Source organism: Pantherophis guttatus, chromosome 2 (assembly GCF_059756535.1).
Source record: "Pantherophis guttatus breed Tessera chromosome 2, ASM5975653v1, whole genome shotgun sequence".
Taxonomy (NCBI): domain Eukaryota; kingdom Metazoa; phylum Chordata; class Lepidosauria; order Squamata; family Colubridae; genus Pantherophis; species Pantherophis guttatus.
The window spans coordinates 283,159,929-283,178,770 of NC_142064.1; the positions used below are offsets into that span (position 1 = coordinate 283,159,929).

The following is an 18,842-nucleotide window of genomic DNA, read 5'->3' on the forward strand; positions in this document are numbered from 1 at the left end:
CCACCATGTTGGCCACTTGCAGAATCCCCCAGGTATGTCCATATTATTCTACAGCATTCTTCCCATGTTGTAGGTGTCAGTAGGAAGAGGGGAATGACTGTAAATAAAGAGAAGAGAAGCATTTCCTGGGCTCAAGTTTTCATCTGCAAGAGGAGAAATTGTTTGCTTCTTCATAACAACTACGATCTTTATAATAATTTTCTTTTTCTGTGAAAAAGGCAGCTCACGCTATTGCATGCTATTAATGTCACATTTTCATCCTCTGTTTTGGAAGAAAAGAAATTCAGTGACATTCCTGCTTCTATTAAACAGTTTGTAGATGAAACTTGGAGGTCATCTGGGGTGGAGCTTCAAACAAAGCCTCAGAGGTAGAAATGTCACAGGAGTTGCACCACACCAAGTGCATCTACACAACCAGAGGAACTTCCACCAGGTCCTGGGTGGACCAACCAACTTCTTCTGGGTGGTTATGGCAAGAAACCAGGTCATACCATCCGCCTCACTGTGGGTGCTGCCACCATCTCAACTGCAGACCTCACAGAACATTGTTTATTTAAGACACCAAGAAACTTCAAAATGTAAAGGCTCTCATTCACTCTATCAAGATGGAAAGAGAACACAGAAAATGTAAAACAAAAACTCCTATCCATTCCATAATTTTCTCTCTCTTAGCCAATGGTGCGGTCCATGGGCTGTCACTTTCTTGTCTCTTAGTCAGCTCTCGTGCAAAAAAATGGATATTTCTAGAACAGATGGCAAATGAAATTTCACTTCAGTGACAAGAAATTATAAAATCAGCTCCAATTTAAGATTAATACATGGAGATTTCATTGAAAAGAAAATACCAAACAGGCCTTACTGTTAACATTAGGTTCTGCTCAAAGATACCGATTACTTCCATTGAGTAAAAGCACAGGGAGCACTAGAGTTAAGTGCCACCAACGTAGAGTGGCACCAAACTCCATAGCTCTGGGTGACCTTTCCTAGCAAGGAAAGGCAAGAGGCAAGAGACCCCATTGAAAGACAACCAAACTCAGTTTTCTGGCTGTTGAACTATCTTCATCCAGCATCACTTTCTGGACATATCCTAACAGGAAGGATTACAACAACTGTTATTGTTGGCTGTTCACCGCCCTGAGTCCTTCGGGAGTAGGGCGGTATAAAATCAAATCAAATCAAATCAAATAAATAAAATAACTCCAGAACACTGCCCCAAGCGGTCTATCTGTGATTTTTGGCTAACATGTTTTTCTCCAATTACCCTTCCTTACATGGAAGAAATTCAGGATCCCAAGAGGAGAAGTTTCTTCTCACTGTTATTATTACTATACCGGCCTTGAGATCTCTTCTCCTACTTCTCCAGTGACTGCCTTTTATGTAAACATCAGATTGAAGTAACATGGAAGAGATCTTGCATGAGAAAAGGATAAATGCCACAGGTTATGCTTTTTATGGCTCAAGTTATGGGACTGGCAGGAGCTGTGCTCTTGAATGTACTTTCTCTTCCAGGTGAATCTTGCTTTCTCTGTTTGAATCAGGAAAGCTCTCATCCTGGGATAGTGCTTGTAATTCTTTTTTCTAATTCTTCCTTAGAAACAGGAAGGAGATTGATTCAGCCCCATCAATTATGGACCTTCTGCTGCTTCTGCTGCTAATGCTGATATCTGAGCCGGTCTCTGGGAAGCTTAGAATGAAGTGCCCACTGAATTTGGATAACAAGGATGGAGGAAAGCCATGGAGCTATTATAGGCAAGGAGATCTTCCCATTAGTATCCTCATCTCTCCATCAACAATAGAACATGGACCATTACCTTTCAACATGGCTCCTTCTAGTCAATTTCGGCTGTAAGTCATTCACTGTAATTGAGTTTCATTCCCTTCATTTCCAGTTGTAACACACTTCTCTTTTTCTTCTTCTTATTTTACTTACTTTTATATTGCAGGACCTGACTAATTTATTGAATCTTTTTGCTTTCCACAGCTCTCTCTCTTATTTTCAGAGAGAGACTCAAATCCAAACATGAAGCAAATAAAATCTGAAAGAAGTCCACATTATTTTCCTTTCCCTGTTCAATCTTAAATTCATGACTTGAATACTAAGTTTTGTAGTTTCCCCTCTCAGGTCATTTCAATATTTTTATAACCTCTCATTTTTATTTTTATTTTTAATTTGATTTATATGCCGCCCTTCTCCGGAGACTCAGGGTGGCTTACAATGAGTTAAGCAATAGCCTTCATACTTTTGTATATATATATATATATATATATATATATATATATTTATACAAAGTCAGCTTATTGCCCCCACAAACTGGGTCCTCATTTCACCTACCTTAGAAAGGATGGAAGGCTGAGTCAACCTTGAGCCTTGGAGAGATTCGAACCAGCAGAAATTGCAGGCAGCTGTGTTAATAACAGGGTGCAGAATATCATTGATATTCTGTGCCTGGAATAGAGGATGACTTGTTTTTAAAACAGCTTTTCTGGACCGTTTATCAAAAAAATCCTCTCCATTTATTATGGTTTTGCTTGAATGACTAAATTATTCTGCAAACTGTTTCCCAGGTTGATTAATTTTGATCCCAAAATTATTACTCTACAAATAATGGTGTGTTTGTGATTTTTAATCCTTTTAGAGGACTATCTCCATCCTACCTTCTCCACACTCACAAATATTAAAGGGTGAGAGGTGATTATCATTTGCCTCTGGTTTTGGATCAATATTGGCTTAAGACTCCATTTGCTTGTGGAGGAAAAAAAAAGGATTAAATAGAGAAAAAGTATTTTATTATTGCTGATGATGATTCAGTATTAACATGAGCATGGTTTTACACTAGTTTACCTCACCGAAAGGAAAAAATAATACAAATGATTTTCAATATTGAAGTTTTTAATAAAAATCACCGGCACCTGCACAATCTCACACTTGGCTACAACCTCCATGACAACTACGGTAACACCCTTGGTACTTCAGAAGCCTTGCTGGACATGTTCTCTACTGGAGAAGCCAATGTTCCCAACTACAGCTGTGGATGGAAGGACAACCTTTTGGCCCTTGTTGATGGAGCTGACCGTGACATCTCCATCCAGATATCAACATTAGCCGACACCTACAAAGTCGCCCAGGTTTGTGTTTGTGTTTCTCTATCTGACAAAATGAGTGGATTGTTGGTATGTGAGTGATAGATCCAACCATTTCTTCTCTGTACAATTCAAGAGCTGCTTTTCACTATGGCCATGGTAGGTTTCATGGTTGGGGATTGAGGTAACATTGAGAGGGAGGCAGCAAGGATCAAAACATCTACTCATGACACCATCCTCTTTGGTTTGAGGGCTCCTGCTGCAGACCTGTGAAGGTGAGGAGAGACTACGTGTCAAATCAAAGGATCGTCTGTACAACAGGAAGGTGGAGGACTGATGGAAAGGTCACATTTGTATATGATCTTAGTCAAAATAAGGATATTCTCAGTCATGAACAAACCCCAGATTTATAAACAGAGTTCCACTGGATTATCTTGTATGACAATTGTAGTTTCCATATATAAAAAAGGCAATAAAATGGACCCTATCAATTCCACACCCATTTATCTAATGTAAGAGCCCAGGTGGCGCAGTGGTTAAAGTGCAGTACTGCAGGCTACTTCAGCTGACTGCTAGCTGTAGTTCAGCAGTTCGAATCTCACCAGGCTCAAGATTGACTCAGCCTTCCATCCTTCCGAGGTAGATAAAATGAGGACTCAGATTGTTGGGGGCAATAGGCTAACTCTGTAAACTGCTTAGAGAGAGCTGTAAAAGCACTATGAAGCGGTATATAAGTCTAAGTGCTATTGCTATTGCTATATATTGTTGCTTAAGTATATGCCAGCTTCCCCTTGAATAGAGTTGAGAATGGTAGATGAAAAATACATTCCTAGTAGAAGAACCAGCAGTCTTTAGGCAGATGTGATCCACTGCTGACAACTATTTTGTCTTGAACCATCTAAATATAAAAATATCAGTCAGAGGAAAGAATGGTTTCCTGCCTTTTTAGCATTTGACACAGTAAACAAAGAAATATCATGGAAGAAACTGATTGCCCTTAAAATGGAACTCAGAATGGTGACCCTGTTCAAAGCCCTTTCTACAAGCACTGACAGTGAGAACTATTATTAATCAGTGGAACCGCTTGCCTCATGGAGTTGTGGATGCTCCATTACTGGAGATTTTCAAGAAGAGACTGGACATTCCTTTTGTCTGGAGTGGTATAGGATCTCCTGAAATGAGCAGGGGCTTGGACTAGAAGACTTCCAAGGTCCCTTCTATCTCAACTATTTTTGTTCATTCGTTTGAGGGTGTGTTTGGGGCTCAATGGAGTCATGAGAAGTAGGATTGATATTTACAGAAAGGTAAGACAAAGGTGTTGCCAATATGATATTTGGACTGCATATGCTGTTAAAAGGACTTGGCTCCCATTCTCATAATAATTATCTGATTATGGATAAGTCAAAGTCAAAAGTTGTGATCTTTGTAAAATGGCAGCATTTCCAAATAGGACTATTTGATGATGATCTAAGAGAGGAAGTTCACACCTTTTCTTACCTGGGGTATTTTTCTCTGTGACTGGATCTTGGCTCCGTCAATATCAAAGGAGCTATTTTAAAAGGCACAAGTGAAAGCACTGTTAATTTTTTTTTTTAAATTATAGCTGTGCAGCTTCCTTAGCCTGATTTAAAATACAAAAGTTCTAAAATGCTGTTAGAACAAACGTATTTCAATTAAAACTGTCTTGAATTGCATACATGACTATTTACAGTAGGAAGTGTGGCCTCCCTGTCTTTTTTGCAACTAGGAAAAAAAGCTAAAAAATGTTGCACAAAGAATCCAAGATTATCGAAACAGACAAAGACATAGCCATCCTCAATAAGGTTGGCATGTTGAAATGCATCAGCTGCTACAATACTTTCCAAACTGACAAACTCAGAAAAACCTCTGCTCCAATTAAAAACTCCAAAGCAAGCATTTTCTCAATGTTTCATTTATTAGAGTAGGTATACTGGTATATCTGGGAACTCTGAGAGTTCCGGGTTTTCCCTCAGTAAATCAAAACCCCCAAAACCATCCCCTCACTCATCAGTCCATCATATGCTCCAATCACCATCTGTCCCATCTTGAGACATCACTCCAAACACTCCTTCTCCAGATGCATGATTGTCCTGACCTTGACCGAAAGGAAGAATGCTATTTTGTCTAACTACATTCCCTCTATTAAATCCCCCCTCCTACTTTCCCACACATGAGAAAGTGGCAGCATGGAAGCTTCCGGGGCTAATATGGCTTCCAAAGCTAACACTGTTATTGAGTTGAATCTTCCAAATCCCTTACAGTGAACACCAGTGTATTTGTGGAGGTCCAGAGACAGAAGATGTAATATATCTATTGTTTTGAAAGTCAATTATATAAGAAAGAGGGAGATCAATATCTTGGACTGCACATTAGAGAAAACCTATTGGGATCCTATTATTAAAATAATATATTTCCTGTGTGGTCAGAATTCAAAAATGATGTATATAATCCAGCCCTTTTTTTAGAGGAAATTAATTCATCTTAAATCTTTATTTTCATTTTTATTTATTTATTTATTTATTATTTATTTATTATTCGGATTTCTATACCGCCCTTCTCCTTTCGGACTCAGGGTGGTGAACAGCCAAAATAAAAACATTTATACATAAATACGATTTAAAATAGATTTAAAATAATTAAATTTGGCCCATAGTTTAAAATAAAATTATGCTTATTCTATTGTACATTTTTAAAAAATTCTACTTTTACATACAATCTTGTTAATGGTCTGTATTTTATATTCTGTATCTTGATATGGCCTACTGACTAATCAACAAGAAACTGTTTTAATATGTGCCTGAGAAAAACATTGGATTGATTAAAAGGTCAAAATTTGGATTTGGTAAGACCCCAAATATAACTGAGAATTCTTCATTGCTTTTTCAGATGAGTGATAGAATTGCTTCAGAGACTCTGAGTGATAAAAGCCAATTCCCTTTTTTCCATCCGATGCTCCCCACAGAAGGGTTCCACTATCCAGCAATTATCCAACTGCTCCTCCATTTTGAATGGACCCTGATTGGCCTTTTTACTTCAGATACAGAGAAGGGGGAGAATTTCCTGAGAACTTTTACTCCTGTGCTTGTCAGGAATAGGATTTGTGTTGTTCTATCACAACAATTCTCAATGACTGGAGATGCAACATTCCTCAGGGATGACATCTCTAAGTGGAGACAAGTCAATGTCTTTGTTCACTTCATAGAATATGCTTCTCTTTGGAACAGAATTCTTCCTTTCCATTTAACACTTGAATTTTTGCCAGGACCCATTGAAGGGAAAGTCTGGATTATGACAATGCTTGGAGCATATGTAATGAAAAAGAACATGCTTCTCAAGTACGTCCATAGTGTTTGGACCCTTTATTCTCAGTGGAAAAAAAACTGGCGAAAAGACGATGCCTTTAAATATTCCTTCTTTGTGGAACGTGAATTTGAAGCCAAGTATTTCCACTGTTCTGTTTCAAAACACATCTTTTCTGTCAAAGGCCGGAGAAGATGCACCCAGAAAGCACCACTAGAGACCCAAGAGAAAGAGAATGGGATGCGGATCACAAATGACGGCGTTACTTATAGCATCATTAAGATTCTGGCCCATGCCTTAAATGCTGCATCCAAACCCCAGAGGAGAAGGGAGAAGGGAGAAGAGAGGTTGGGGGCCCCAAAGTTGCAGCCATGGAAGGTATGGGGTCCCATCAAGGATCCATCAAACTAAATTCCTTTTCAGGGTCTTTGGTTCTTTCAGAGCTTGGTTGTTTAACATCTTAAGCTTCTGTATAATATCTTGTACTTATTGGAAGAGCATTGCATCCTCCCTTCTACAACCATTTTGTATATTCAAAAAAAAATGTTCCCAGATTCCTTCTGATTTTAAGCTCCTGGAAACCAACATGACTCTTCTCCTTGTTGTCTTTCCTCAAGGCTAAAAGTAGCTCCTTTGATTTCTTCCTCGCCCTCTTTGTCCTTGACTAAAGCTGATGAAAATTTTGTGCAATGTTTTCTCCAAGTGTGTTTCATACAAGAGGACCTAGTATAATTCACCTGGATCATTATTGGCATTATCATCAAATTAATAATATGCTTTTCATATCACTAAAATATTACTACTACTTTATTATAATCACTAACCATTCTATGTATAGAATAATGTGAGAAAAACTACAAATGAAATCTTAAAATAGATTGTTGCTGCCATTCATTACATTCATATTGAGCCACTGTGGCACAGTGGTTAGAATGCAGTATTACAGGCTACTTTTGCTGACTGCTGATGGCCAGCAGTTTGGCAGTTCGAATCTCACTGGCTCAAGGTTGACTCATCCTTCCATCCTTTCGAGGTCTGTAAAATGAGGACCCAGATTGTTGGAGGCAATCTGCTGACTCTGTAAACCACTTAGAGAGGGATGTAAAGCACTGTGAAGTGGCATTTAAGTATAAGTGCTATTGCTATTTGCACAATCATGTATCATGTCCCAGATGATAAAAATCCTATTGAATTTTACTTATGCACCTCTCTCTATCACAAAAACATTTTTTATTTTATTTTCCAGAAGCTGGGAATTTTTTAAAGGAAATCAAAATAATTTTGTCCAAGCATTATTATAATTTTTGCATCACAAAATCATGATTTATCTACTTCCTTTATTAATGAAAATATAGAAGGATCAATGACCAAGGTCTAATGGTTTTTCATAACTTCCCAGTTTTGTCAGTAAGATTAAAATGTATTTGAGTAGAATTTTTAAGACAGTTTGTATCCATTTAATTATCTCATACCATCCAGTGCTCAGTTAATTAGATTCCCAATCATAACATCATGAAGCATTTTGTTAATTATTTGCTAAAGACAAATTATACCACCAGCATTCACACAATCTATTAAGGACATGTAACTGTATGTGGGAATGAGTTTGGAGGACCATAGAAAGAGATACAGGAAAGGATCAGATAAGATGGTTGGGGGGAGAGGCAATTCACAGCTACATAACAGGCAGAGAAAGAAACTCAGAGAAAATTCTCCCTAATTTTTTTGACTGTCAAAAGAGATGGTGAAAAATGTGTACTTTCACACTAGCAAGATTCTGTTAATGTAGTCTTACAATAAAGTAGAATTTGTTCATTTGGTGATTTTTCTTGTCTGTTCTACCTGAATGAAGATTAGTCTTGCAACTTTCTTCTTAACAAATCCTTGCTTTCTGGTAAAAACCCTGTTGTTTTCAAGTTTATAAATATTCTAGTTATTTGGGGGTTTTCTTCAATTGATTGGTTGATTGGTGACCTTTCCTAAAATGTTCCCTATAATTGATCATTTTTTGTCAATTATATCTTCTATACTTTTGGTCAATATACTATATGATTGAGAACTGATTACTGAACATTTGTTCTTAAGTTTTGAAGATAGTGGCAATACTTGTTCTTCCAACTCACAATATTTGCAAGTTAGAATAGAATAGAATATCAGAGTTGGAAGGGACCTTGTAGGTCATCTATTCCAACCCCATACCCAAGTAGGAGACCCTACACCATTTCTGACAGATGGCAGTCCAGTCTCTTCTTGAAATCTTCCAGTGATGAAGCCTTCACAACTTCTGAAGGCAAACTGATCCATTGGTTGATTGTCCTCACTGTCAGAAAATTTCTCCTTATTTCTAAATTGAATCTCTCCTTGATCAGCTTCCATCCATTGTTCCTTGTCTGGCCTTCAGGTGCTTTGGAAAATAGGTTAACCACCTCCTCTCTGTGTAAAAGGTAAAGGTAAAGGTTCCCCTCGCATGTGCTAGTCGTTCCCAACTCTAGGGGGCAATGCTCCTCTCCATTTCAATGCCAAAGAGCCAGCGCTGTCCAAAGACGTCTCCGTGGTCATGTGGCCAGCATGACTAAATGGCAAAGGTGCACGGAAAATAGGAACCAAAGGTGGTCCCTATTTTTCTACTTGCATTTTTTACATGCTTTCAAACTGCTAGGTTGGCAGAAGCTGGGACAAGTAACGGGAGCTGACCCTGTTACATGGCACTAGGGATTCAAACCACTGAACTGCCAAACTTTTGATCGATAAGCTGAGTGTCTTAGCCACTTTGCCAATGCATCCCTATTACTGTGACAGCCCCTCAAATATTGGAACACTGCTATTATGTCTCCCCCAGTCCTTGTGTTCACTAGACTAGCCATGTCCGGTTCCTGTAACCATTTTTCTTAGGTGTTACCTTCCAGTTCCTTAATCATCTTTGTTGCTCTTCTCTACACTCTTTCTAGAGTTTCAACATCTTTTTTTATAGAATGATGACCAAGATTGAATGCAGTATTCTAAGTGTGGTCTTATTAAAGCTTTATAGAGTGGTATTAGTGCTGATCTTGATGGAATCCCTCTGTTAATGCAATTTAGGATTGCATTGGCTTTTTTGGGTGCCACCACACACTTTCGGCTCATATTTAATTGGTTGTCCACTAAAACTCCAAGATTACTCTCACAGTTGCTACTATTAAGCCTAGTTTCACCCAATCTATATGTGCACCTTTTGTTTTTCTTGCTTGAGTGTAAGACTTTACTTTTCTCTATATTGAATTTCATTTTGTTAGATAGGGCCCAGTATTCAAGTCTGTCAAGATCTATGTAGATCTTGAGCCTATCATCTAGGAAAGGCCTGTCAAACTCCCAGCCTGCAGGCCAGATGTGTCACATGCTGGCCAGGCCCCCACCCAGTTTAGCGAAAGGGAAAAAAGTCCCGATACATCACATGATGCTGCCATGATGATGTAAGTTTGACACCCCTGATCTAGGGTGTTGGCCAGCTTAGTATCATCTACAAATTTTATAAATTCTATTCCCTCATCTAAGTTTATGAAGATATTGAATAGTACTGGGCCTTAGATGGAACCTTGTGATACCTCACTGCTTACTTCTCTCCATGTAGACATGGTCTACTTTGTCAAATGCCTTGCTGAAGTCTAAGTATATTATGTCCACAGTATTTTGCTGGTCTACTAATTTAGTCACTATGTCAAAGAATGAAATAAGATGGGTTTGGCATGATCTGTTTTTAAAAAACCCATGCTGGCTGCTAGTTATTACTTTACTCGTTTCTAGATATTGGCAGATCTGGGTTTTTATTATCTTTTCCAGTATCTTCCCAGGTATTTATGTTAGGCTGATTGGTCTGTAGTTTCCTGGGTCTGGGTTCCCCCCCCACCTTTTTTTGAAGATGGAAACAACATCAGCTCTTTTCCAGTCCTCTGGTAGTTCCCTGGAGCTCCAGGATTTTTAAAAGATGTGGTAGATGTAAGATGTAGTAGTTCTGAGATGACATCTGCCATCTCCTTTAGAACTCTGGGATGTAATCCATCAGGTCCCAGTGATTTATATTCATCAAGATCAGACAAGTGTTCTCTTATCATTTTGTTTTTTGGTTATTTTAACTTTTATTTCTAGTCTGTCTTTTATTATTATGATTTTGGTAGGTTGGACTATAATTTCTTTTTGCGTGAAGACCGATGCAAAGAATGAGTTAAGCAGCTCTGCTTTCTCTCTGCTGCCTTTTACTTCCTTGCTGAGTTCTCTTTAGTGGACCGACTGTTTCCTTGATTTTTTTTTTCTTGTTATTTATATATTGAAAGAAACTTTATTATCTTTGACTTTTGTTGCAAGTTTTTGTTCATTCTGAGCCTTTCCTTTCCTGACTTCATCTTTGCAGTTTCTGGCTATCTGCTGATATTTTGCCTTAGTTATGTGTCCCTCTTTCCATTTTTTGTACTCGTCCTTTTTGTCTTTCAGTTTATCAGAGAAATCTTTGTGCAGCCATGCTGGCTTCTTCTTGGATTTCTTGTTTTTCCTTTACAGTGGTATTGTTCTGGACTGGGTTTTTATGATCATATTTTTCAATTTCTCAAGCTTCTGGAATTATTTTCCCTTTATGATTTTCATCCAGGGAATTTTTCCCAAGTTCTCTCTGAGTTTTTTAGAATCAGGTCTTTTAAAATATAAGAGTCTCATATCATTGTGTTCTATTGCTTGTGTTTGCATTATGTTGAATTCTAGTATGACATGGTCACTCTCACCCAAAGTTCCTGCCATTTCAACTCCCTCTGTCATTTCTTCTGTTTGTAAGAATTAAGTCCAGTTTGGCTGTCCCTCTAGTTCCCTCCTCTACCTTTTGGACAACAAAGTTGTCAGCTACGTTGGTCAGGAACCTATTTGATTTCTCACTTGGTGAGGAATTAATTTTCCAGTCGATGTCAGGTTAATTGAAGTCCCCCATTACTATTGTATTGTGTTTCCTACATATATTTGTTAATTGGTTAGCAAAAAGTACATCCATTTTTTCTGCTTGGTTGGGTGGCTTGTAGTATACACCTTTGGCAATGTCATTCTTTTCTTTTATATTGACCCATATGCATTCTAGGAGGTTTTTGTCTTTCATTTCCTGCATTTCTGTAGTAATATAGTGGTCTTTTACATATAGTGCAATTCAGTGGTGAAATCTAAAATTTGTTATTACCGGTTCTGTGGGCGTGGCTTGGTGGTGGTGGGGGTAATATGACTGGGTGGGCGTGGCCATTTAAAAAAAAAACTTTTAAAACCATTTTTTCTATAATCTCTTTGGTGAAAAGCTTGTAAAAAAATGCTTTCAAAAGGCTCTGACAATCCCAGCTGAGTTGCCTGATCGTCAAAAACCCCTCTGACGATCAGGCAACTCAGCTGGGATCATCAGAGCTTGGATCGTCAGAGGGATTTAAGAGAAAAAAAACTTTTTTTCTTTTAAATGGCTCTGACGATCCAAGCTGAGTTGCCTTGATCGGCAGAGGGTTTTTAGAAAACCCTCTGACGATCAGACAACTCAGTTTGGATCATCAGAGTCATTTAAAAGAAAAAAAGCCTTGATGATCACGCGGGTCAGCTGGGCATGGGGGGAGGGGCAGGGATTTTTGCTACCGGTTCTCCGAACCACCCGTCTCCATCGCTACTGGATCGGGTGATCCGATCCGAACTGGGAGCATTTCACCCCTGGTGCAACTCCACCTCCTCTTTTATGGGTCTGAGTTTTTTGAACTGAGTTTTTTGTATCCAGTCATGGGTTTCATCCCACCACATTTCAATAATTCCAACTATATCATGTCTGCTTTCATGTATTAATAATTCAAGTTCACCCTCTTTGTTCCCCAGACTTTGTGCATTTGTATATAGGCATTTGAGATCTTTATTAACAACATACAAGAAAGATTCAAATGTAAAAAGAGATAACAAACCAAGATTTCTGCCTTTAAAATTACTGGATGTTTCCATTCTAGTTCCATCGATTTCTAAAGAAGAATCAATTGTACAACCTTTCCCTGGTGAAAGTGTACTTGGATCAAAATGGACTCCTAGCAGCTGATCTGTGGGTTGCTAGTAGGGTTGTTATCCCCCAGATGGATCCCATCCAAAAGCGATTGGGGAGTTTTGAAAGGCAGAGATTTATAATCAACCAAGACGCTTTGTCACAGCTAAAGTTGCTCAACAAGGTGGGGAAAATATTGATCTCTTTTTTTTTTTTCATTTTTCCAAACTCTTAGGACCTTTTTCAAATGGACTAAATGTAGTTAGAAAGGTGGATTACCTTCACTGAAAAATGAAATTTTAATATTTTAAAATCATGCATATATGAAGAATAGAGGAATGCATGTTAATTCCACTATGAAGAAGAATTGTAACAGTTGTCATTTAATGTTTAAATATTTTCTCAGTTTCATCCCTCCAGACATTATGTAGAAAGATACTTTTTTAAAAAAAATTTCAATCGGATATTCCAGAAGAAAAAGGGAGGATCTAAATGAGGCATCTGCCTGCAATTGTATCTCCTGCAACCATTTGGAAGTGGTCAAAGATTTCATATTTGCCTACATGAAGCCTAGAGACTATTTAGCTAATGTTCATGTCTACCTCCATCTTACACAGATGGTGAGTCCTAACATATTTCCTTTGGCATTTCTTCTTTTTCTTCTCAGTCTCTGCCTCAGTCCAAATGTGTGGAAAAATGTCAGCCTGGATTTGTGAAGAAGGCTCGAGAAGGAGAGCCAGTTTGCTGCTATGACTGCGTTCCTTGTCCAGAGGGGACCATCTCCGCTCAGGAAGGTGGGTGATACCATAGGGAAACCTTCTGAATTCATCCAGAGCACTTTGATAAAATATGCATCTTAAAGACACATGTAAGTTTGATTCTTTTGTTTTTCATTTTCATGGTATCCAATATCTTCCCTAGTGGGAGGAGGAAAAAAGGTCTTGAAGGATGAGGTAGGAAGAAGGATGTTGTTGATTGGGTAGAAAGTCTCTCTTTTATTTTGGATGTTTCCATCCATATTTAAATTTCTTAGAAAAAATTTAATTCTTTGTAACTTGAGGAACGATTTTAGATCAATCCACTTTGCTCACCTAAGACAACTTTATCTTATAAGCCAAACGATACATCAATCAATATTCCATTAATAAGTTAATCATAAATTCTCTTAAGCTGAAATATCTAATTGGGAGGAACAATGGAGGGAGAAAAGTTGGATTGAAGGAGTAAAAGAGAACCAAACAGCAGATTCACCATAAAACCATCAAGTAGATATTACTTTCCCACCTTTTCTTATTTTTTCAATTTTCTTTGTTGTTAAGTAACGAGATACAAACAGTTATAACACCAACAAAAAGGAATATGGTTGTGGTTCTGAAAGGGGAAAAAAAAGACTAATATACAGTGTTAGGATTAAAAGGAACAGAAAGGAAGGGGGAAAAAAAGAACTAATAAAATATCAATCTACTTATCCATTGATACCATTGATACCATTGATATCCAATAATGCCCTTGAAGTGATGTCCCAGTGCCTGGAGGCCGTGTGGGCCTGGATGGGGAGAAACAGGCTCCGACTCAACCCTTCCAAGACCAAGTGGCTGTGGCTTCCGGCGTCCCGATATAGCCAGCTGGTGCCATCGCTGGTTATTGGGGGCGAATCATTGGCCCCCATGGAAAGGGCTCACAACTTAGGCAACCTCCTGGACACACGGCTGTCTTTAGAAGAGCATATGACGGCCATGGCCAGGGGGGCTTTTTATCAGGTTCGCCTGATATGCCAGTTGCATCCCTTTCTGGATCGGGACTCCCTGCGCACGGTCACTCAAGCACTTGTCACTTCCTGCCTGGACTACTGCAATGCTCTCTACATGGGGCTCCCCTTGGGGTGCACCCGGAGGCTGCAGTTGGTCCAGAATGCAGCCCCACAGGGGATTATGGGAGCGACGGGGCGCTCACATATAACACCTCTCCTGAGTGAGCTTCACTGGCTTCCTGTGGTCTTCTGGGTGCGCTTCAAGGTGTTGGTGACCACCTTTAAAGCGCTCCATGGCTTAGGGCTGGGGTATTTGCAAGACCACCTTCTGCCGCCAATAGCCTCCCACCGACCAGTTCGCTCGCACAGAGAGGGCCTTCTCAGGGTGCCGTCGGCCAGGCAGTGCCGGCTGGCGACCCCCAGGGGGAGAGCCTTCTCTGTGGCAGTACCTGCCCTCTGGAATGACCTGCCCCCTGAGATATGCATGATATCAGACCTCCGGACTTTTCGTTGGGCCCTGAAGACACACTTGTTCCATCTAGCTGGGCTGGCTTGATCCCATCCTCTCAGTTTTTTAATCGAATTTGGTTTTAATTGGGTTGTTTTAAATTCGGGCCAAAATTATTTAATTGTTTTTTAAAATGTTTTAAAATTTTATATGCTATGTTTTATCCTGACTGTACACCGCCCTGAGTCCCACAGAAGAAGGGCGGTATAGAATAATAATAATAATAATAATAATAATAATAATAATAATAATAATAATAATAAAATACCAATATTGAATTCATTCCCTCTTTAAAATTGTTTCCAAATCTAGAGGGTTTGGAAATATATTGCTTCATCTTGTCACGTTCACAGGGTAAAAAGACTTTACAGATAACAGACTGAGTTTCTCTTCTTGAATTCCTTCATGAATTAATCTTCCTTCAAAAAATTTTTTCAAATTTATTTATCAAATTTATATGGCTATTTCACACAAAGTGACTCATAGTGGCACACAATTAAACAAATAATTAAAAATTAAAACACTGAGATATAAATGCTAAAAATCAAGAGAAGAATACAATACATCAACATGCTACCTACCAGGCAATCAGTACACAGGACTCTGTTACCCGGGGATTCTGTTGAAGGGATCACATTTTAAGGAATTTCTAGAAGGCCTCAAAGTTTGGAGATACTCTTAAATTCAGGGTAGTGAATGATTTTTAACTGGATAGGTCTGTACAATCTCTCCTGAAGTAAGCAGTGTTGCAAACATTCTCAAGAGGAATTCCATGGATCCAACGATGTTAGACAATTTTTATCCTGTGTCCAATATTTTAGAGCAGTTTATTGAGAACATGGTTGGTGGGTCAATCATCAATAACTTAGTTTAAACATTCTTGGGGTAAACACATGTCCATCATCTGTCAAAAGTTAAAAAATAAAATAAAATAATAAACAAAGAAAAACAAAGAACTCATGGTACAGTCAGTGAAAGATAAGAATCTGGTGGATTACCTCAGAGAAGAGAGCTTGTGGCACCAGATATTTCTTCTTATAATTTTTGTTGTTGTTGTTGTTGTTGTTGTTGTTGTTGTTTGTAGTTGTATACATGGGGAGTTTTTTTTTTTCTGGAGTGTATGTATATATCATTTACTGAGGCTTTCCTGTCTCTCAGTATCTCAAGTCATCTAAACGTTTTCTTGAAATTTGAAAGATTATCAAAGAAATATTACTTTGTTTTCTCAGATACTGAAAAATGCACCAAGTGCCCAGATGATCAATATCCATCTATGAATCGAGTCAAATGTATCCCCAAAAGAATAACCTTCCTGTCCTATGAAGAACATCTGGGCATCATCTTGGTCTCCTTTGCTGTACTCTTGTTCCTAACCACAAGCCTTGTTTTAATCATATTCATTAAATACCTAGAAACTCCCATTGTCAAAGCCAACAACCGGGACCTCTCCTTCATCCTCCTGGTCTCCCTCCTGCTTTGTTTTTTGTCTGCCTTTCTCTTCTTCGGACAACCAAGGAAAGCCACCTGCCTTCTCCGACAAACAGTGTTCAGCATTGTTTTCTCAGTAGCTGTGTCTTCTGTATTAGCCAAAACTATCACGGTGGTGCTGGCCTTCCTGGCCTCAAAACCAGGAAACAGGATGAGAAGATGGTTGGGGAAGAGCTTGGCCAACTCCATCATTCTTTCTTGTTCTGGTGTACAAATTTTCATCTGTGTCATATGGCTGGGAATTTCTCCCCCATTCTCTGATTCCGACATGCACTCCCAACCTAGAGAGATCATCATTCAGTGCAACGAAGGCTCTGTTACCATGTTTTATGTTGTCCTCGGCTACATGGGTTTCCTAGCTGCTGTCTGCTTTGTGGTGGCTTTTGTGGCCAGGAACCTGCCTGGGGCCTTCAATGAAGCCAAGCTAATCACCTTCAGCATGCTGGTCTTTTGCAGCGTCTGGGTCTCTTTCCTGCCCACCTACTTGAGCACCAAAGGAAAGTCCATGGTGGCCGTGCAGGTTTTCTCCATCTTGGCCTCCAGTGCTGGGCTTCTGGGCTGCATCTTCTTCCCCAAGTGCTACATTATTATCCTAAAACCAGATCTAAACACTAAGGAACATCTAATGATAAAAGTAGGGAACTGATAGTGAAATTGTTTCTTAGACTCATGACAGTTAATTATTGATTGCAATTTGTTTTTGGTTTATATGTTTCATTTGCCTCTGTTTGACATAGAATTTAGAACAATAGGGTTGGAAGGGACCTTGGAAATCTAGTCCAACCCCTTTCACGAGCAGGAGAAACTATACCATTTCAGACAAATGGTTGTCCAGTAACTTTTTTAAAGCCTGTGGTGCTGGACCACTCCCATTTTATGAAAGCAAGCTATTCTATTGGTTGAGTGAGTTCCTCCATTGTTGGTTTGGCACCTCGCTGATGTCCTGCCATCAAAGGATTAGGGGAGGGAGGGGGACAGATGGGCAATAAAACTGTATGTTTCTATGGTGGGAATTTGGGAGGGGCAATGACAGTTGAAGGAGTGCAGAGCAAGTTAGAACCAGTTCAGGTCAGGCAACTTTGAGGCTGTTCACCTTGAGTGTTGAGTTTCACCAGTCCAAACACTTCAGCATTGCCCAAAATATCTCCACGATGTCAGATTGGCTAAAGACAGACTGGACATGGAGGAATGGATGGGGAACCGAGGGTTTGGTTTTTGTATTGCTGCACGGGAACTTCACATTCTGGCTGACTTTACTGCAGCCAGCATGGTTTACTAAAAGTTATTTTCACTTCAAAGAAATGGAGTCAAATGTTTTAGTTTGCTAAGGATCAGACGGGGGCAGAATCTGCAATTGTAGCCAAGCTGGAGAGGACAGGATCAATGGGGGGTTGCTGCCAGTTCGCCTCAGATTGGGCGAACCAGTAGCGGCGGTGGTGGGAGCTCCACCCTCCTGCCCGGATGTTTCTGCACATGCACCCACGAGCGAACTGGTAGCGACTGGTTTTGAAACCCTCCCCTGGAATTGACCTCTATCATGTGAACTGTGCACATGATGTCAGCTCAAGGGAGCAATCAGGAGGAGATTGAATGCTGGGAGGCTTTGACCAGGCCTCCTCTGGGACTGGATCTCTACAAATGAACAGGAGATGCAGTGTAAGGAACTTCCTCAGCTAGTCTCTCAGGAAAGTAAGAATTAGTTGAATCAAAAGAACTTTTACTGAGACAAAAGTGATTTCAGGAGAACAAAATTTTTTGTTCCAAAATTACCTCCTATACCATCTTTCCTTTGCTTCTGTCCTCTGACCTTTTACTTTATTTTACTTTTTTTTTAAAATAGTTTTTATTGAATATAAATATTAAAAAAGACATACATAACATATACACAACAAACATTTATACAACATATACACAAAAAGAGTGTAATTTCTTCTTAAGCATTTTTTCAGAGTGACGTTCTACAATTCTACTTATAATATATTCCTTCACCTCTCTTTAATCTAATAATATTTTTATTACATATATATGTATCAATCGGTAATATATCCCCTATATTTTTTGTATATTTCTATTTTTTAACCAATTATACCAATTATTCCATATTTTATAATAGTCTGATTCTTCTTTTTCTTGTAATTCTTTGGTTAACCTATCCATTTCAGCGCATTCTAAAATTTTCCCTATTACTTCTGTTTCACTTGGTATTTTTTCTTGTTTCCAATTTCTTGCATAAGTTATTCTTGCAGCAGTTAATATATGGATTGTAAGATATTTGATATCCTTAGGGTATGATTTGTTAAATATTCCTAATAAAAATGTTTCTGGTTCTTTTTCAATCTGTGTTTTTGTTATTTGTTCCAACCATTTTTTGATGTTAGACCAAACATCTGCCGGGCACGTCCACCATAAATGATAGAAAGTCCCTTGTGCCTTTTTGCACTTCCAACAAATTGGGCTATTTTTAGGTTGTATTTTTGCCAATCTGGTTGGAGACATATGCCACCGATAAAACATTTTCAGTTGGTTTTCCTTGTACGCCGTTGCTTTCGTTAACTTTAGATTTACCTGCCAGAACTTTTCCCATTTTTCCAAAGGTATTGTGTGTTTGATATTTTGAGCCCACTTGATCATCGTTTCTTTGACTGTCTCTTCTTCCAATTTATAGCATAGGAGAAATTTATAAATTC

The 18,842-nt window shown here is 38.9% G+C and overlaps 1 protein-coding gene across 1 annotated transcript; it reads left to right on the top strand.

Moving 5' to 3' along the window:
- The first annotated feature begins 2,868 nt into the window (after positions 1-2,868).
- On the top strand, positions 2,869-16,801 carry LOC148116048 (vomeronasal type-2 receptor 26-like). The gene is made up of 3 exons (XM_087885361.1): positions 2,869-3,126; positions 13,071-13,203; positions 15,897-16,801. The coding sequence occupies exons 1-3, from the start codon at positions 2,869-2,871 to the stop codon at positions 16,799-16,801; spliced, it is 1,296 nt and encodes a 431-aa protein (XP_087741487.1).
- The last annotated feature ends 2,041 nt before the right edge of the window (positions 16,802-18,842 follow it).

Bases quoted from the DNA above. Each gene is read 5' to 3' on its own strand.
- LOC148116048 (XM_087885361.1), top strand. From the start codon at position 2,869: ATGATTTTCAATATTGAAGTTTTTAATAAAAATCACCGGCACCTGCAC. The intron at 3,127-13,070 runs GTTTGTGTTTGT...TCTTCTTTTTCT, and splicing joins ACACCTACAAAGTCGCCCAG to TCTCAGTCTCTGCCTCAGTC. The intron at 13,204-15,896 runs GTGGGTGATACC...TTGTTTTCTCAG, and splicing joins GACCATCTCCGCTCAGGAAG to ATACTGAAAAATGCACCAAG.